Here is a 20966-nt window from a genome sequence, read left to right as displayed (position 1 = left end):
GTGGCTGGTTTGATCTTCTATTCAGACCACTAAAACTTTCTCCATATCAGTGGCTGTTTTGCTTTCTTATCGTTCATATATTTACTAGAGTGCCACTTTTAATTTCCTTCAAGCACTTTTAATTTCCTTCTACTTGGCCCTTTGGCTTCAAGGGACTTAGCATTTGGCCTATCTTGGTTTTCAACATGTCTTCCTCCCTGAGTGTAATCATTTCTAGCTTCTGATTTAAAGTGAAAGATGTACAACTCTTCCTTTCATTTGAACACTTCCAGGCTGTTGTAGGGTTATTAATTGTCCTAATTTCAATATTGTGTCTCAGGGAATAGGGAAGCCCAAGGAGAAAGAGACAGATCTTCTTCTTGGTCAGTAAGAACACATATAGCATTTATCAGTGAAGTTTGCCATCTTTTTAAAAATTTTTTTAAGACGGAGTCTCTGTCACCCAGGCTGGAGTGCAGCGCCACAATCTTGGCTCACTGCAACTTCTGTCTCCTGGGTTCAAGCAATTCTCCTGCCTCAGCCTCCCTAGTAGCTGGAACTACAGGTGCATACCCACCACGTCCAGCTAATTTTTTGTATTTTTAGTAGAGACAGGGTTTCACCATGTTGGACAGGCTGGTGTTGAACTCCTGACCTCAAGTGATCTACCCGCCTCGGCCTCCCAAAGTGCTGGGATTACAGGCATGAGCCACTGCTCCTGGCCGAAGTTTGCCATCTTCTATATTGCAGTTCACGGCGCCCCTAAACAATTACAATGGTAACATCAAAGATCACTGATCATGGAATCACCCAAACAGCTACAATGATAATGAAAAAATTTGAAATATTGCAAGAATTACCAAAATGTGACAGAGACATGAAGGGAGCACATACTGTTGAGAAAATGGTGCCATTAGACTCGTTCAAGGCAGAGTTGCCACTTAACCTTCAGTCTGTAAAAAGCACGATAAAGTGAAGCACAATAAAATGAGGTGTGCTGGTACTGTTTTGAAAGGTCACAAAATGTTCAGTCCAAGAAATTTACAAGCCCAAAAGAGGGGACCTCATTAGAAGAGATCACTTCTACTTTCTGGCTGAGCTGATGAAAGCTTGGAAAGACCATAAGTATTCTAGATTCATACATAGGATGAATGTGATCATTAAAATTCTCATTTGAGGCCGGGTGTGGTGGCACATGCCTGTAATCTCAGCACTTTGGGAGGCCGAGGCGGGCAGATCACGTCAGGAGATCGAGACCATCCTGGCTAATATGGTGAAACCCCGTCTCTACTAAAAAATACAAAAAATTAGCCGGGCATGGTGGCAGGTGCCTGTAGTTCCAGCTACTCGGGAGGCTGAGGCAGGAGAATGGCGTGAACCCAGAAGGCAGGGCTTGCAGTGAGCCAAGATCGAGCCACTGCACTCCAGCCTGGGCGACAGAGCAAGACTCCGTCTCAAAAAATATATATATATATTTTTTCATTTGAGTGCATTGTGAAATCGAAAAGCAAAATTTAGATGAATAAGTGGGCAACAATTGCAAATACAATTCTTCAGTCATGGCTGGGCACAGTGGCTCAGGCCTGTAATCCCAGCACTTTGGGAAGCCGAGGCAGGCGGATTACAAGGTCAGGAGATGGAGACTATCCTGGCTAACGTGGTGAAACCCCGTCTCTACTAAAAATACAAAAAATTAGCCAAGCCTGGTGGCGGGCGCCTGTAGTCCCAGCTACTCGGGAGGCTGAGGCAGAAGAATGGCGTGAACCCGGGAGGCGGAGCTTGCAGTGAGCTGAGATGGCACCACTGCACTCCAGTCTGGGCGACAGTGCGAGACTCCGTCTCAAAAAAAAAAAAAAAAAAAAGAAATTCTTCAGTCATTTTACAACAGATCCGTTTGGAAACTTTCTGTAGTGTGAATTTAAAAATTGGTGAACAGCCTGGGCGTGGTGGCTCACGCCTGTAATCCCAGCATTTTTTGGTGGAGGTGGGTGGATCACAAGGTCAGGAATTCAAGACCAACCTGGCCAAGATGGTGAAATCCCGTCTCTACTAAAAATACAAAAATTAGCTGGGCGCGGTGGCACATGCCTGTAATTCCAGCTACTTGGGAGGCTGAGGCAGGAGAATCGCTTGAACTTGGGAGGCGGAGGTTGCAGTGAGCTGAGATCGGGCCATTGCACTCCAGCCTTGGTAACAAGAGTGAGACTCTGTCTCAAAAAAAAAAAAAAATTGATAAACAGAGATAAATCCAGAAATTTCTGCTGATTGTTAGGACAGAAGCAATACAGCAGCAGAGAAAGAAAATACTTTTTATTTTATTTTTATTTTTTATTTATTTTATTCTTTATAGAGATGAGGTCTTGCTATGTTGACCAGGCTGGTCTTAAACTTCTGGCTTCAAACAATCCTTCTGCCTCAGCCTGCCATTGTGCTGGGATTACAGACGTGAGCCATGACGCCTGGCCAGAAAGCACTTTTTATTTACTTATTTTGAGACAAGAGTCTTGCTTTGTTGTGTAGGCTGGACTACAGTGGCATGATCTCAGCTCACTGCAACCTCCACCTTACCAGGTTCAAGTGACCCTCCCGTCTTGGCCTCCTAAGCAGCTGGGATTACAAGCATGTCCCACTAGGCCTGGCTAATTTTTGTATTTTTACTAGAGATGGAATTTTACTATGTTGGCTGGGCTGGTCCTGACCTCAAGTGATCCACCCACTTCTGCCTCCCAGAGTGCTGGGATTATAGGCGTTACCCATCATGCCCAGTCCAGAACGCACTTTTCTGGGGACAGGGGGAGGTAAAGCAACTTTTTTTTTTTTTTGAGACGGAGTCTTGCTCTGTCACCCAGGCAGGAGTGCAGTGGCACAATCTCTGCTCACTGCAAGCTCCACCTCCTGGATTCAAGCGATTCTCCTGCCGCAGCCTCCTAAGTAGCTGGGACTACAGTCGCCCGCCACCACACCCAGCTAATTTTTTGTATTTTTAGTAGAGATGGGGTTTCACCGTGTTAGCGAGGATGGTCTCGATCTCCTGATCTCGTGATCCTCCCACCTTGGTCTCCCAAAGTTCTGGGATTACAGGCGTGAGCCACCGCACCAGCCCCAACTTTTTAATTAATGTTCTGACTGTTAGGGAAGAATTGTGTTAACCTCTCCTCTCCTCTCCTCTGTTATTTGAATAACTAGTGGTCAGAGAGTTAAAGTCTCCCCCGAAAAAATAACTAAAAAGGAATGGCATACCTATCCCACTTGAGAAGAGAAATGTCTTCCTGTTGAAAAAGGCAAAGGCTTTCACCAGATAACAAATGAGTATGTTCAAAAACACAAATATTTTGTTTAATGATTATGAACACAGCTTGATATCAGCCAGTTCTGGTTAAACTCAGCACTGCTACTTTCCAACTATTTGATGGTAGGGAAGTTTCTGTCAGAGCCTGTTTCTTTATGTGTAAAATGAGGATGACGATAATAGTACCTAACTCATAGAATTATTGTTAGGATGAAATAAAATGTGTCTGGAGGGTTTAGCACAGTGCCTGGGATACAGTAAGGACTCTCTACATGTTGGCTAGTATAAAGAATTTTATGTAACAAAGTATGTAAAAATCAAATGAAGAAAATATATTTGATGGGACAGTTGATACACAATATTGTTGAAAAATTAGTAAGCTTTCACATGGAGAAAACCTTAGCTTGCTGGCAAATAAAGAAATGACGATAACACTTCTATCAAAGTAGCAAATAGAACTCATGGAGAAAGCCAAGGTGGACCAGGCTCTGGGGAGTCCGCAGCTTTGTTGCACAGTAAATATGTCAAAGTCTTTGAAGAGACCAATTATAGGACCTCACATTCTGCAAGCTGCAAGCTGGCAATTCCACTTAGGACATTCTGGAACAGTTGGTACCAGAATATACTCTGCAGCATTCAGATTAATAGGAGACATCTGAGCTAGCCTCAGGGGTGCAATGGGGAGGCTGCCATGGCTGGCAAGCTGGGTCTTAGAACTGAGCATTTCCCCTCTCTCCTCTCTTCCCAGCCAAACTGCAGGCCGCTGTGGTGTTGAACCCTGGCTACTCCTCCATCCCACCTATTTTCCAGCTCTGTTTGAACTGGAAAGGGGAGAAAACCAACAGCAACGATGACAACATTCGGGTAAGACCCAGCTGGGGATGACAGGAGGAGCAGGCAGAGCTCCCGGGGGAGGTGGCCGTGGCAGAACCCACTGCAGCTGAGGGCTTGGGCACTGCCTTAATTCCCAGAACAGAAGGCTGTGCCAGGATTTGCAGAATTTGCTGGAGCTTGTGTGGTGTAATAGAGGAAAGAGCCCAGACCTACTTGCCTACCTTGGGGTCCACAGGTTTCCTCACTTAGAGAGTAAGGAGAAATACCTACCTTGAAAGGTTATTGGCTTGGGCTCCTATAAAAAATGTGAATAAGCTCTGAAGCATTATAGAAGCACTGGAATGACATGAGGAATGACATCACTGCAGCTGTTAATCAGCATTGCAGCTGTTAAGTAGCAGCCTATGGCTGCTACTAAATCAAATGCGCCATGGAACACGTTTTTAACCAACATCTTCTGACTTAGGTCTTATTTTGAGATTCCTTCCCTGCACACCTCTGTTTTCCTGGCTGTGGGCATATGAGGCAGGGAAAGCTATAGGTCAGAATCAGGAAGACCTCATTGTCTTGATGAGGGGGCCTGAGGACAAGCCAGTCTAGCTTGATCTGATGGCCTAGCCCCTGGCCCAGCCCCTGCAGAGGCATCAGCGCTCGGGCCCATCCAGGGACGGAAGCCCAGCCAGTGTGGTCCCCCGCATGCAGGAAGGTAGTGCTGAGATGCTGGCTTTCCCATCACACAGGCCATGGAGGGCGAAGTCAATGTGTGCTACAAGGAGCTGTGTGGCCCTTGGCCCAGCCACCAGCTGTTGACCAACCAGCTGCAGCGGCTATGTGTACTGCTGGATGTTTACCTGGAGACCGAGAGCCATGACGACAGTGTGGAGGGGCCCAAGGAATTTCCCCAGGAGAAGATGTGTCTGCGGCTCTTCAGGTGAGGGGAGGGCTGGGGCTCTGGTGACTTCTCACAGTGATATGGGGCAGAGATCAGAGCCAGATTTTCTGGGGAGAGCTTGCTTCTTCCTTCCTGAAACTTCCCCTGCAGCCCATGGCTATCACTCTGGTCCACCTGTTTTTCACTAACACCTCCTGAAGGTGTTAGTGCCAGGTCTGAGCCAAGAGGATTTGGCTGAACTTTATTTTCTATACTTTCTGTGGAAAACAATAGAGTTTGTTTGCTTTTTACTGTCCAAATAAGCTTTTTAAACTGTGAGCATCCTCACCTGTCCCCAGGGAGTCTGCTGTGGTCTTTCTAGGGTACTGTCCTGTCAGTGAGAATCACAGCTTAGGCAGTCAGGTGGCACAGAAGGAACCAGCTTCAAAGTAAGACAGATAGGAGTGCAGATCTCTGTTTTGCTGCTGACCTTAGAAGAGTCACTTATGCTTAGCTCTGAGCCCTCCCCCAGCTTTTTTTTTTTCTTTCCTTTTCTTTGAGACACGGTCTTACTCTCTTGCCCAGACTGGAGTGCAGCAGCATGATCATAGCCCACTATAGCCTTGCAGTCTTGACCTCTGGGGCTCAAACAATCCTTCCGCCTCAGCCTCCCTAGTAGCTGGGACCACAGGCATGCACCACCACATGCAACTAATTTTTAAATTTTTTTGTAGAGATGGGGTTTCACCATATTAGCCAGGCTGGTCTCAAACTCCTAGGCTCAAATGATCAGCTTGCCTCAGCCTTCCAAAGTGCTGGGATTACAGGCGTGAGCCGTTGTGCCTGACCCCCATTTTCTAAAGACAGAAGTGGTGAAAGTAATACCTTCTAGCTCGTGATGAAGCAGAAGTAATTCATATAAAGTCTTGGCACAGGACTGGGACTCGGAAAATGCCAGCAGTTCCTAACAGCTTGGTACTCAAGAGTGTCTGGGCTCATGGCACTTCCAGCTACTTTTCCTTTCTCTTTCATTTTGGGTCCTTTATTTCCCTTTCAGCCCCTAACTCATGTTCTTTTAAGAGTCAGTTTCAAAACTGCAGATTTCACTGCTCAGGCGTCCCTTCCCTTCTGAGTGAGGTTGGGGAGGAGCAGTGTATGGGAAGGAAGAAGAGTGATAATCTGTTTCTAATCAGAACATCCCCCCTTGTTCCCTGTCAGTCTAAATAGTGCCTTACCTCTCCCTCACCTTGTTCCCTGTTCCCTGTCAGTCTAAACAGTGCCTTACCTCTCCCTCACCTTGTTCCCTGTTCCCTGTCAGTCTAAACAGTGCCTTACCTCTCCCTCACCTTGTTCCCTGTTCCCTGTCAGTCTAAACAGTGCCTTACCTCTCCCTCACCTTGTTCTCAGACAGCCAGTTCCAGCCCCTAGAAGCAGTCCCAGCATCCTTTCACCTCATCTGACGCCTCCACTGCCCTGGTTCATTGTGTTGTCTCATAATAACCAGTTCCAGCTCTGAGTGGCTGCTGGGAAGTGGAGCTGGTGGCCACATGCTGGCATCTTCTAGGACTTGCTCTCCCTAGAGGGCTTGTGTGAGACCTCAGCTCTTCCCACCTGCCCAGCCCACTCTAGCACGTTGCCGGGGTGGGAACTCTCACATGGCCAGCATTGATTTTCTCTTCTCCAGTGGTTCCCAAAGAACCCATTTCTTTTTCTTTTTTCTTTCTTTTTTTTTTTTTGAGATGGAGTCTCACTCTGTCGCCCAGGCTGGAGTGTAGTAGCACGATCTCGGCTCACTGCAACCTCCACCTCCCGGCCAAAGGACCCCATTCTTGAAGGGCTTTGTTGTGTCTCCAGGCTGAGCTCCTCTGTCAGCATTCTGGGAAGGTGCTCCTTCAGTGACTCACATCCAGTTAACTCTATGGCCGGTAGATGTGAGAGGCAAGGCTCTCCGGCCAGGATGCAGAGTGCTGGCATGGGCAGCAAGAGACCTGAGGCCAGGAGTTCCACCAGCCTGGCCAACATAGCAAAACCTAAACCTCAACCTGAACCCGGGCGTGGTGGTGCATGCCTGTAATCCCAGCTACTTAGGAGGCTGAGATTCGAAAATCCTTTGAACCCGGAAAGCAGGGGTTGCAGCGAGCTGAGATCGCGCCACTGCACTCCAGCCTGGGCGACACAGAGACTCCGTCTCAAAAAATAAAAAAAGGAACAATCCTAAAAAGTGAGGGTGCCCAAAGCTATGTCCCCGAAGTGCCACTGTCAGTGAGGGCCTTTCCAAGTTTGCATTCACTCATTTGCAAGCACAAAAAGACATTTTTACAAAAATAGTATCGCACCTTGTATGTTGTTCTGCCATATGCTTTTCTCAATGACATTCTGTGTCATGTAACTCTGCCTCTTCTTTTTCCCTTGTGTGAATGAACCATAATTTATTTTATCAGCCTAGAAGGTGTGTTATTAACTACTCCATTCTCCTATTTCTCTAGGGGTCCCAGCAGGATGAAGCCGTTTAAATACAACCATCCTCAGGGATTCTTCAGCCATCGCTGACCTCCCACCCAGCCTGTTGTTTCCCCCAAGGCCTCACCCTGACCACTGGACTTCTGCTTTCTGCTCTGGCCCACATGTGACTCTTGATATTCTCCAAAGACACCAGCCGATTAAAAAGCATCACCTGAGTGGCCTTTGTCTGTGGTTCCTGGCAGTGGCTTTGCAGTCTGGAAGGGCAGGCGGGGGAGCTGTGACACGGTGTGAAAAAGCATTTGTAGAGAGACTTTTTCTCAGCAGCCAAGAAAAGCAGAGTGGAAAAAGATTCCAATTCTGCAGAGAGATGCTCACCTCTTATCTGTGCACACCCTATTTCTGCTTTCAGGGGTGAGGTCCTCATGATCTTGGTATTTATTATCCCAGGTTCCTGCTATTAAGAGGTGGTAGGAGAAGCCAAAGGCAGCAGAGCACAAAAAGCAAAAGCTCTTCCCTCCCCACCCGCTCTTCCCATTAGTCCTGTCAGGGTTGCCGATGGACAAATTGTCTCTGATCGTTGGATGTTTTAAATGTCTGACAGTGCAGTGTAAACAGAAGACAAACTCAGTTGATTCTTGAACAACTCAGGGGTTAGGGGCACCAACACCCCCTGCCCTGCACAGTTGAAAAATCCATGTATAACTTTTGACTCCCTAAAAACTTAACTAATAGCCTACTGTTGACCAGTAGTATGCTATTAGTAGTTACTTACTGCTAACATAGTCAGTACATATTTTCAGTACATATTTTGTATCTTATACACTGTATTCTTACAATACAGTAAACTAGAGAAAAGAAAATGTTATAAGGAAAGTCACAAGGGGGCCTGGGTGCAGTGGCTCATGTCTGTAATCCCAGCACTTTGGGAGGCCAAGGCGGGTGGATCACTTGAGGTCAGGAGACCAGCCTGGCCAACATGGTGAAACCCTGTCTCTACTAAAAACATGGAAATTAGCCAAGCGTGGTGGTGCATACCTGTAAGTCCCAGCTACTCAAGAGGCTGAGGCAGAATTATTTGAACCCGTGAGGCAGAGGTTGCAGTAAGCCAAGATCACGCTCCTGTGCTCCAGCTTGGGCGAGAGTGAGACTCCATCTCAAAAGTAAATAAGAAAGCCATAAGGAAGAAAATATATATATCTACTATTAAATAGAAGTAGATCACCATAAAGGTCTTCACATACTGTCTCAGGTTTGAATAGTCTAAGGAAGAGGAGGGGTTGGTCTTGGTGTCTCAAGGATGGCAGAGGCAGAAAAGGTAGAGGAGGTGGAAGGGGAGGCAGGCACCACTGTTATTTTTATTGAACAAAATCTGTGCAGGGGCTCATGACTGTAATCCTAGTACTTTGGGAGGCTAAGGCGGGAGGATCCCTTGAGGCCAGGAGTTCAGGTCCAGCCTGGGCAACGTAATGAGAGACCCCGTATCTACAAAAAATTTAAAAATTAGCCAGGTGTGGTGGTATGCACCAATAGTCCCAGTTACTCAGAAGGCTGAGGTGGGCAGATGACTCAAATCCAGGAGTTCGAGGTTGCGGTGAGCTAGTCATTGTGCCTGTACTGTACTCCAGCCTGGGAAACAATGCAAGACCCTATCTCTAAAAAATTTTTTTAAAAATCTGCATATAATAGACCCACAGAGTCCAAACTGTTGTTCAGAGATCAACTGTACTTCACAGAGAGTAATTCTAAGTCTTACAGGATTTCATGGAGATGGCGAGAGTGGTGTTGGAGAATCAATCACATACAGAGATACAGGACAGTGAGCCAATGGTAGAGTGAGACCAGGTAACATTTGAGGAGAATTTTTTTTTTAATTGAGACAGGGTCTTGCTCTGTTGTCCAGGCTGGAGTGCAGTGGCGTGAACACAGCTTACTGCAGCCTCAACCTCTGCTGGGTTCAAGTGATCCTCCTGTCTCAGCCTCCCAAGTAGCTGGGACCACAGGCGTGTGCCACCATTTCTGGCTAATTTTTAAATTTTTTGTAGAGGCGGGATCCCACTATTTTTCCCAGCCTGGTCTCAAACTCCTGGGCTCAAATGATCCTCCCACCTTGGCCTCCCAAAGTGCTAGGATTATAGGCCACCACACCCAGCCTGAGTAGAGTCTTTAAGGTAATGACAAAAGTGCCTCAAAATATAATGGTTTGATTCTTTTTTTTTTTTTTTTTTTTTTTTTTGAGACGGAGTCTCGCTCTGTCACCCAGGCTGGAGTGCAGTGGCGCGATCTCGGCTCACTGCAAGCTCCGCCTCCCGGATTCACGCCATTCTCCTGCCTCAGCCTCTCCGAGTAGCTGGGACTACAGGCGCCCGCCACCACGCCCGGCCAATTTTTTGTATTTTTAGTAGAGACGGGGTTTCACCGTGGTCTCGATCTCCTGACCTCGTGATCCGCCCGCCTCGGCCTCCCAAAGTGCTGGGATTACAAGCGTGAGCCACCGCGCCCGGCCCTGATTCTCAAAGGATTAAGAGAAGTCTTGGGAAGATAGGTAACAACCTTTAAAATGTTCATGTCTTGTTCTAAGATCGGAAGCAGACTTGAGTAGTCCCAGCTACTCGGAGAGGCTGAGGCAGGAGAATGGCGTGAACCCGGGAGGCGGAGCTTGCAGTGAGCCAAGATTGCGCCACTGCACTCCAGCCTGGGTGACAGAGCAAGACTCCGTCTCAAAAAAAAAAAAAAAAAATGTTCATAAAATTGCCTCCTTTGTAATACTCCTGCAAGTCAAAGTAAAGGATAGCATAGACTATTCTTGGACAGTTTTGTCAAAAAGTGTATCTTGACCCCACCATCAGTACTCCATTCTTTAATTCATTTTAAAAAATAAGATGGGCTGGGTGCAGTGGCTCACGCCTTTAATATCAGCACTTTGGGAGGCCGGTGGGTGGATCACCTGAGATAGGAGTTCAAGACCAGCCTGGCCAACATGGTGAAACCCCATCTCTACTAAAAATAAAAAAATTAGCTAGGCATGGTGGTGCATGCCTGTAATGCCAGCTACGTGGGAGGCTGAGGCAGGAGAATTGCTTGAATCCCCGAGATGGAGGTTGCACTGAGCCGAGATCGTGCCACTGCACTCCAGCCTGGACAACAAAGCAAGACTCCGTCTTGGAAAAAAAAAAAAAAAAAGATGTAGAAGTATAAAAATATTTGAGGATTATTACATAGTTGCAGATACAAAGTTTGCTAACTCCAAGAGGAAACACATTTTATTTTTTGTGACTGTCCTGATGAAACTTTATTCCCCCACAACATGCTGTTAAGCTTGGTCCCCATCATAAGCATGTTCCCCCTAAGTGGACTTTTACTGATTTCCCTTGGATAATGCAGACCTCCAGTATAAAAGCTATTCCTCCAGGTCTCTCTGCCGATCACTGAGTATCCCAGGGATAAGGATTTTCAGAGGAAGAGCTAAGTAATAAATTCCTACCCCTAGCAGGGCCGTTCATTTTACGGATGAAAACCTGATCCTTGCTGGGTGTGGTGGCTCATGCCTATAATCCAAGCCGTTCAGAAGGCTGAGGCAGGAGGATTGCTTGAGCCCAGGAGTTCAAGACCAGCCTAGGTAATACAGTGAGTCCCCATTCGGAAAAAGAAAAGAAACCTGAGCCTAGCAAGGAGAAGAGAGTGGTACCTTCGGTGGCTGTTAAATCACCACCGCTACCGTCAGTCCACATCAGTCCTTTGAATTCCAAAGGCAGGTGCTCTCTAGCTCAGAGGTCCTCGAACTTCAGCCTGTGTGGGAGTCACCCATCCTGGCACCTGATTAGAAACACAGACACCCAAGTCTCATTCCAAATACTCTGACTCAATTGACCTGAGATGCACCAAGGAAGTGTGTTTATTTTTATTTTTATTTTTTGAGCCTTGCTCTGTCACCCCGGCTAGAGTGCAATGGCGCGATCTCAGCTCACTGCAACCTCCACCTCCTGGGTTCAAGTGATTTTCCTGCCTCAGCCTCCCAAGAGCTGGGATTACAAGTGTACGGCTAATTTTGTATTTTTGGTAGAGACAGGGTTTCACTGTGTTGGCCAGGCTGGTCTCAAACTCCTGACCTCAGGTGATCCACCCACCTTGGCCTCCCAAAGTGCTGGGATTACAGCTGCATGCCACCATGCCCAGCCAGGAAGTGTATTTTTAACAAGAATCCCCGGGTATAGGCTGCCCTGGTCTCTATGGAAGGCACTGTACTCCCTTCCCTTCCCTCTCCTCCCCCTCCCCCTCCCCCTCCCCTCCCCTCCCGTCCCCTTCCCTTCCTTTCTTCATTTTTCTTGATGACTCTACAGGGCCAAATTCTCTGGGCAGCTCTCTTTCTTCTCCTGTCTTCTGCACTTGGGTAGCAGCATGAGCATCTGAGTGCTTTTTTTTTTTTTGAGACGGAGTCTCGCTCTGTTGCCCAGGCTGGAGTGCAGTGGCATGATCTCGGCTCACTGCAACCTCCGCCTCCTGGGTTCACGCAATTCTCCTGCCTCAGCCTTCTGAGTAGCTGGGATTACAGGCGCCCACCACCATGCCCGGCTAATTTTCTATATTTTTAGTAGAGACGGGGTTTCACCGTGTTAGCCAGGATGGTCTCGATCTCCTGACCTCGTGATCTGCCCGCTTCAGCCTCCCAAAGTGCTGGGATTACAGGTGTGAGCCACCGCGCCCGGCGAAGTGCTTCTTTCTCTCCACATAGCAAGATCTCCTTGTCTTTTCCCTGACCTACTTGCCTGGGACTTTGTCCCAGGCAGCATCCCCCTGGTCTGTCCACCTTCAGGCCTTGTGTCTTACCGCCTGTGCTGAATAAGATTGAAATAGAGCCTAAAAATAGTTTAATGGCCCTTGCATTGCAGCCTGCACTTCTCTGTTCTTGGCTGGAAGGCAGCCAAACTGACTCAGCACAAAAGCTGATCTCCAGAAGCCGGGACAAGATTTCAAGGAGGGCTTGTGAGGGCTGGGAAGAGGCTGTGCTTCTTAGACAGGAGATATCAGAGCCTGTCACCCTCCAGAAGAGATTTTCCCTTTCCAGAGAAGCAGACTGAACAAAAGAATCCCTTGGCTTTAAGGAGGATTTTAAAACAAGCGAGAAGCCCAGGTCAATCCCTCCCCTGTGAGCTACTTAGCCATTCATGCCAAGGGTGGGCAGATTAGGGGGAAAGGGACTGGCTTGGGAGGACCTAGAAGCTTCCTCCTCAGCTGGAATTGTCCACGGACTTTTGGCAGATTATACTCTGGAGCATATCGCAGACTGCAGCCTATCTGTCGCTCTCTTGTACCTGGGACCCAGCCTGTGTTCCTTGCCTTTTTTTTTCCTTTACAATTTTTTTAAAACATTGTTTTTTTCTTTTGCAGAGACAAGGTCTTGCTATGTTGCCCAGGCTAGTCTTGAACTCCTAGCCTCAAGCAATCTTCCCACCTCGGCCTCCCAAAGTGCTAGGATTATAGGCATGAACCCACCATGTCAGGCCTGTTCCTTGCCTTTGTAAAGCTGCCATCCACATTCCTGATTTATTGGTATCTTCTAGTCTCTCCCTTATTTTCTTGCCAGCTTACCCCTTACTATTTTCTCTGCAAATAACTCCACAGACCCTTTTCATAAACTTAAGGGTGTTCTTGCTGATCACTCCGCAAAGCTAAGCAAAACCCTATCCCTAGGAAGGAGCAGGGCTGCCAGACTTCCAAAGGAACTTCGTCCCTGTCGGTGTAGCCAACTCTGTCCTTTCTATGGCGTTCAGCAGTGTCTCTGATGAGAATAGGCATTAAGCATCTATTTTGGGTCAGGCCCTGTGCTAATCACAGTTTTACATTCACTGTCCTATTTAAATGAAACTTAGTGTATAAGTCTTTTGCCTCCTTGGTTAAATTTATCCCTAGGTATTTTATTATTTTTGATACTATTATAAATAGAATTGTTTTCTTAATTTCTTTTTCTGGTTGTTCATTTTTGGTGAGTAGACATACAATTGTTCTTTGTGTATTGACTTTGTCCCCTGCTGCTTTACTGAATTCATTTATTAACTCTAGTAATTAAAAAAAACTTTTCTGCCAGTCTGGGCAATATAGTGAAGCCCTGTCTATACAAAAATGAGGTTTAAAAATTAGCCAGGTGTGGTGGCGCATAATTGTAGTCCCAGCTACTCAGGAGGCAAAGGCAGGAGGATCACATGAGCCCAGAAGTTGGAGGCTACAGTGAGCTATGATCACACAGGTGCACTCCAGTCTTGGGGACAAAGCGAGACCTTGGTCTCTAAATAAATAAATAAATAAATGGGTTTACTGTGGATTATTTAGGATTTTCTATATATGTGGTAATGTCATCTGCAAATAGAGATAGTTCTATTTCTTCCTTTCCAATTTGGATGCCTTTTCTTTTTCTTGCCTAATTTCTCTGGCTAGGACTGCCAGTACTGTGTTGAATACAACTGTGAAAGTGGGCATCTCTGTCTTGCTCCTGATCTTAGGGGAAAAGCTTTCAGCCTTTCACCATTGGTTTTGTGTTTTTTGTTTTAGATACAGGGTTTTGCTCTGTGACCCAGGCTGGAGTGCAGTGGTGCAGTCAGAGCTCACTGCAGCCTTGAACTCCAGGGCTCAAGCAATTCTCCCACTTCAGCCTCCCATGTACCTGGAAATACAGGTGTGAGCCATCATGCCCAGCTCCCCTTCATTCTTTAAGGTAAGGTAGTGTATTACATTAATTGATTTTCTTTCCTTTTTTTTTTTGAGACGGAGTCTCGCTCTTTCACCCAGGCTGGACTGCAGTGGCGCTATCTCTGCTCACCGCACGCTCCGCCTCCCGGGTTCACTCCATTCTCTTGCCTCAGCCTCCCAAGTAGCTGGGACTACAGGTGCCCCCCACCACACCTGGCTAATTTTTTGTATTTTCAATAGAGATGGGGTTTCACCGTGTCAGCCAGGATGGTCTCGATCTCCTGACCTCGTGATCCGCCTGCCTTGGCCTCCCAAAGTGCTGGGATTACAGGCGTGAGCCACCGCGCCCAGCCGATTTTCTTCTCTTTTCTTTCTTTTTTTTTTTTTTGAGACGGAGTCTCACTCTGTTGCCCAAGCTGGAGTGCAGTGGTGGAGTCTTGGCTCACTGCAACCTCTGCCTCCCAGGTTCAAGCGATTCTCCTGCTTCAGCCTCCCGAGTAACTGGGACTAGAAGTACTTGCCGCACCATGCCTGGCTAATTTTTGCTTGCCATTTATTTATTTATTTATTTTTATTATTTTTTTTTGAGACGGAGTCTCCCACTGTCACCAGGCTGGATTGTGCAGTAGCACAATCTCGGCTCACTGCAACCTCCGTCTCCCAGGTTCAAGCGATTCTCCTGCCTCAGCCCCCCGAGTAGCTGGGATTACAGGCGCATGCCACCACGCCCAGCTAATTTTTGTATTTTTAGTAGAGATGGGGTTTCCCCATGTTGGCCAGGATGGTCTTGACCTCGTGATCTGCCCGCCTTGGCCTCCCAAAGTGCTGGGATTACAGGCATGAGCCACTGCGCCCAGACTGTATTTTTTTTTTTTTTTTTTTTTTTTCTGAGACAGAGTTTCGCTCTTGTTGTCCAGGCTGGAGTGTAATGGTGTGACCTCGGCTCACTGCAACCTCCGCCTCCTGGGTTCAAGCGATTCTTCTGCCTCAGCCTCCCAAGTAGTTGGGATTACAGGCACGTGCCACCATGCCTGGCTAATTTTTGTATTTTTAGTAGAGACAGGGTTTCACCATGTTGGCCAGACTGGTCTTGATCTCCTGACCTTGTGATCCACCTGCCTTGGCCTCCCAAAGTGCTGGGATTACAGGCGTGAGCCACTACCCCCAGTCTGATCTTTTAAATATGGTGTTGGATCAGATTTGCCTAGTACTTTGTTGGCAATTTTTGCATCTGTATTTATAAGAGATATTGGTTTATAGTTTTCTTGTGGTGTCTTTTTCTGGCTCTGGTATTCGGGTAACACACAAGCCTCATAGAATGAGTTAAGGAAGTGTTTCCTCCTATTGTTTGGAAGACTTTGAGGACTGGTATAAATTTTCCTCTAAACGTTTGGTAGATTTCACCAGTGAAGCCATCTGGACCTGAACTTTTCTTTGTGGGTAGTTTTAAAATTAGTACCTTAATCTCTTTATTTATGATAGATTTATTCAGATTTTCTCATTTTTCTTTTACTTATTTCTTTATTTTTGAGATGGAGTCTTGCTCTGTCACACAGGCTGGAAGGCAGTGGTGTGTTCTTGGCTCACTGAAACCTCCGCCTCCCAGGTTCAAGCAATTCTCCTGCCTCAGCTTCCTGAGTAGCTGGGATTACAGACGTGTGCCACCATGCCTGGGTAATTTTTGTATTTTTTTAGTAGAGACAGGTTTTCACTATGTTAGCCAGGCTGGTCTCGAACTCCTGACTTCAGGTGATCCACCTGCCTCGGCCTCCCAAAGTTCTGGGATTACAGGAGTGAGCCACCCCACCTGGCCGGATTTTCTCATTTTTCTTGAGTCAGTTTCAGTAGTTTTTATATTTCTAGGAATTTATGCATTTAATCTAAATTATTGAATCAGTAGACATACAGTTGTTCACAGTATTGCCTTATAATTCATTTTATTTCTGTAAGGTTGGCATTAATGCCTTCTCTTTTATTCTTGATTTTAGTAATTTGAGTCTTTTCTTCTTTTATCTTAGTCTAGCTAAAGGTTTGTCAATTCAATTTTGTTGGTCTTTTTAAGACCTTTTTTTTTTTTTTTTTTTTTTTTGAGACAGAGTTTCACTCTTGTCGTCCAGGCTGGAGTGCAATCTTGGCTCACTGCAACCTCCGCCTCCCGGGTTCAAACAATTCTCCTGCCTCAGCCTCCCAAGTAGCTGGGATTACAGGCACTCACCACCATGCCTGGCTAATTTTTGTATTTTTAGTAGAGATGGAGTTTCACCATGTTGGCCAGGCTGGTCTCGAACTCCTGACCTCAGGTGATCCACCCTCCTCAGCCTCCCAAAGTGTGGGATTATAGGTGTGAGCCACTGTGCCTGGCCAAGACCTAACTTTTAATTTCATTGATTTTTCTGTGTCATTTTTATATTCTCTATTTCATTAATTTCCACTCTAATCCTTCTTTGGGTTTACTTTGCTCTTCTTTTTTCAATGTCTTAAGGTAGAAATTTAGGTTATTGATTTGAGATCATTCTTCTTTTCCTTTATTTATTTAATAGAGACAGGGTCTTGCTCTATCACCCGGGCTGGAGTGCAGTGGTGTGATCGTAGCTCACTGCAGTCTTGAACTCCTGGGCTCTGGCAACCCTCCTGCCTCGGCCTCCCAAGTAGCTGGGACTACAGGCACACGCCACTGTGCCTGGTTAATTTTTTAATTTTTATTTTGTAGTGACGGGGGTCTCACTATGTCCCCCAAGCTGGTCTAGAACTCCTGGACTCAAGTGATCCTCCAGCCTCGGCCTCCCAAAGTGCTGGGATTATAGGCGTGAGCCACTGTGCCTGGCCTCATTCTTCTTTTTAAAGGTAGACATTTACAACTTTAAATTTCCCTCTAAGCATTGTTTTAGTTGCATACCATAAGTTTTCATATGTTATATCTTCATTTTCATTCATCTAAAAATATTCTGATTTCCCCTCTGATTTCATCTTTGACCCATTGGTTATTTAGGAGTGTTCGGTTTTCACATATTTGTGACTTTCCCAGATTAGTTATTAACTTTAGTTTTACTCTAGCGTGATCAGAGAATGTGTTTTGTACGATTTCAATTCTTTTGAATTTATGGAAGCTATTTTTTTTTTAATTGAGGCTTTTTTTTTTAAAGATGGAGTCTTGCCGGGCGCGGTGGCTCACGCTTGTAATCCCAGCACTTTGGGAGGCCGAGGCGGGCGGATCACGAGGTCAGGAGATCGAAACCACGGTGAAACCCCGTCTCTACTAAAAATACAAAAAAATTAGCCGGGCGTGGTGGCAGGCGCCTGTAGTCCCAGCTACTCGGAGAGGCTGAGGGGGGTTGCAGTGAGCCGATTGGCCTGATGGTCCAGGGGCCAGAGTGAGATCCGTCTCAAAAAAAAAAAAAGCTCAGGCTGGAGTGCAGTGGCGCCATCTCGGCTCACTGCAACCTCCGCCGCCTGACTTCAAGTGATTCTCCTGCCACAACCTCCTGAGTAGCTGGGACCTGGTACCGGTGCGCATTACCACATCTGGCTAATTTATAAATTTTTTGGTAGAGACAGGGTTTCACCGTGTTTGCCAGGCTGGTCTTGAACTCCTGACCTCAAGTGATCCACCTGCCTCGGCCTCCCAAGTGCTGGGATTATAGGCATGACCCACTGTGCCCAGCCCTAATTGAGGCTTTTTAATTTTTTTATTTTTATTTATTTTTAATTCATTTATTATTATTACTTTTTGAGACAGAGTCTCACTCTGTTGTCGAGGCTGGAGTGCAGTGGCATGATCTCCACTCATTGCAACTTCTGCCTCCCGGGTTCAAGTGATTCTCCTGCCTCAGCCTCCCAAGTAACTGGGATTACAGGTGTGTGCCACCATGCCTGGCTAATTTTTGTATTTTTGGTAGAGACAGGGTTTCTCCGTGTTTGCCAGGCTGGTCTTGAACTCCTGACCTCAGGTGATCCACCTGCCTCAGCCTCCCAAAGTGCTGGGATTACAGGCATGAATATATATATATATATGATGGAATACTACTCAACCATAGAAAGGAATGTATTAACAGCATTTGCAGTGACCTGGACGAGATTGGAGACTATTATTCTAAGGGAAGTAACTCAGGAATGGAAAACTAAACATTGTATGTTCTCACTGATATGTGGGAGATAAGCTATGAGGACGCAAAGGCGTAAGAATGATACAATGGACTTTGGGGACTTGGAAGGAAGAGTGGGAAGGGGGCGAGGGATAAAAGACTCCAAATATGGTGCAGTGTACACTGCTTGGGTGATGGGTGCACCAAAATCTCACAAATCACCACTAAAAAATGTACTTATGTAACCAAACACCACCTGTTCCCCAATAACTTATGGAAAAATAAAATAAAGTAATAAAAATTAAAAACAAACTAGTTTTATTTTTTGCTTTAACATGTTTACTAATATAGATGTAATTTATTTAGCCAGTCTCCTATTAGTGTATATTCAGTATATTTTCTGTTGTTCCAAATTATAACCCAAACTGAGGTACATAGATTTCATATTTGAATATTTCTGTATATACCTAAGTATTATTTAGGATACATTCTTCAAAGTGGCATACCTTGGTTAAAGACTATCTAAGCTTGAGGCCAGGCACGGTGGCTCACGCCTGTAATCCCAGCACTTTGGGAGGCTGAGGTGGGTGGATCACGAGGTCAGGAGTTCAAGACCAGCCTGGCCAAGATGGTGAAACCCCGTCTCTACTAAAAATACAAAAATTAGCTGGTTGGGAACCATTTTATTTGATTAATTTTTAATTTATCTCTTAGAGACAGGGTTTTACTCTGTCACCCAGGCTGGAGTACAGTGGTAGCAATCATAGCTCACTGTAACCTTGAACTCCTGGGCTCAAGCAATTCTCCTGCCTCAGCCTCCCCAGTAGCTACAACTACAGGCATGCACCACCATGCCCAGTAGTTTGTTTGTTTGTTTAATTTTTGGTAGACAGGGGCTTTGTTGCCCAGGCTGGATTCAATCTCCTGGCCTCACACAGTCCTCCTGCCTCAGCTTCCCAAAGTGCTGGGACTACAGGCACTTGGCCATTGGAGCCATTTTAGAGGAAGCCTATCACAGAAGCCAATATTGAGGGAAACAGACCTGAGAGCCAAGAAGTGACTGAGTCCAGTGACTTCACTTCAGCCTTTGAATATTGCCATTAGGTTTCGTCACATGCGATATTCTGAAATGTGCTAGAATGGCTGCCCAAACAGAGGGAACAATTCATCCCCATTTGCCCAGGACTTTCCTGGTTTTAACACTAAAAGTCCTATATCTTGGGAAACTCCTATATCCCAGGTGAATTGGGACAGTTGATACCTGACATAGCAGTCATTTGATGACCAAAATTAAACCAATGCAGCTTGCTCAGGATTCTATGGCATGGTACTACAGAAAACATGGACTCTGGAGTTAAGTTTTGGGTTCAAATTCTGGCACTATCATTTACTAGCTGTGTGGCTCTGGGCAACTCACCTCACCTGTTTTCTCACCATTAAAATAGGCATCAGAATCTCTACATTGAAAAATGCCCATGTGGATTGGAGAGAATTTATGTAAAAACATGATTATCTCTGCCGGACGTGGTGGTTCACACCTGTAATCCCAGCACTTTGGGAGGCTGAGGCAGGTGGATCACCTGAGGTCAGGAGTTTGAGACCAGCCTGGCCAACATGGCGAAACCCCATCTCTACTAGAAATACAAAAATTAGCCAGGCGTGGTAGCATGCGCCTGTAGTCCCAGCTACGCGGGAGGCTGAGGCAGGAGAATTGCTTGAACCCAGGAGGCGGAGGTTGCAGTGAGCCGAGATCACTCCACTGCACTCCAGCCTGGGTGACAGAGCAAGAGTCCGTCTCAAAAACAAAAACAAAAACAAAACATAGTTATCTCAACAAATGGTACTTGTCATCATTGTAAGTATTTTGAGGTTCTCAACCAACTGTAACTTTTTTCAGACAAGACACATGGGTATTTCCTGGGTCTTAGATCCCAGTTTGATATTCAGATGCTGTACTATGTGCCGGGGCCTGTGGAGGTCTGTCTGATTTCCCTAGGGCAGAGCTGCTCAAAAAATTAGTGCTTAGGTTTTCATAGAGTCCTTGGGCATGTTTGATAATGAAGAGCCAATCAATCAAAGCCATTTCTTTCTCTCTCTCTCTCTGTTTTTTTTGGAGGAAAGGTCTCACCCTTTCACCCAGACTGGAGTGCAGTGTGTGATCATAGCTCACTACAGCCTTGAACTCCTGGGTTAAAACAATCCTCCCACCTCAGCCCCCCAGTAGCTGGGACCACAGGTGTGTGCCCCATGCCCAGCTAATTTTATTTTCTTTTTCTTTTTTTTCTCTATCACCCAGGCTAGAGTGCAGTGGCACAATCTCGGCTCACCACAACCTCTGCCTCCCAGGTTCAAGCGATTCTCGTGTCTCAGCCTCCTGAGTAGCTGGGATTACAGGCGCCTGCCACCATGCCCAGTTAGTTTGTTTGTTTGTTTTTTGAGATGGAGTCTTTCTCTACCACCCAGGCTGGAGTGCAGTGACACAGTCTTGGCTCACTGCAATCTCTGCCCTTCTGGGTTCAAGCGATTCTCCTGCCTCAGCCTCCCAAGTAGCTGGGATTACAGACGTGCACCACCACACCCAGCTAAGTTTTGTTTTTTTAGTAGAGATGGGGTTTCACTATGTTGGCCAGGCTGGTCTTGAACTCCTGACCTCAAGTGATCTGCCTGCCTCGGCCTCCCAAAGTGCTGGGATTATAGGCGTAAGCCACCACGCCCAGCCAATTTTTGTATTTTCAGTAAAGATGGGGTTTCACCATGTTGGCCAGGC

At 46.3% G+C, this 20966-nt stretch overlaps 1 protein-coding gene across 3 annotated transcripts in view; it reads left to right on the top strand.

Annotated features, from left to right (window-relative positions):
* THOC5 (THO complex subunit 5) overlaps positions 1–7651 on the top strand; it is a 49139-nt gene extending 41488 nt beyond the window's left edge. For all 3 annotated transcript variants that reach the window (XM_032137788.2, XM_032137787.2, XM_058431542.1), the window contains 3 exons: positions 4017–4132; positions 4843–5033; positions 7460–7651. In XM_032137788.2, the coding sequence (XP_031993679.1) occupies positions 4017–4132; positions 4843–5033; positions 7460–7523 (371 nt within the window). In that variant the 3' untranslated portion in view covers positions 7524–7651. The remainder of the gene's footprint in view (positions 1–4016; positions 4133–4842; positions 5034–7459) is intronic.
* The last annotated feature ends 13315 nt before the right edge of the window (positions 7652–20966 follow it).

The sequence above is a fragment of the Hylobates moloch genome, unplaced genomic scaffold, assembly GCF_009828535.3.
Source record: "Hylobates moloch isolate HMO894 unplaced genomic scaffold, HMol_V3 SCAFFOLD_19, whole genome shotgun sequence".
NCBI classification, from domain to species: Eukaryota; Metazoa; Chordata; class Mammalia; order Primates; family Hylobatidae; genus Hylobates; species Hylobates moloch.
The sequence above is the reverse complement of the archived record's forward strand: the minus strand, read 5'-3'. Positions and strand labels throughout refer to the sequence as shown.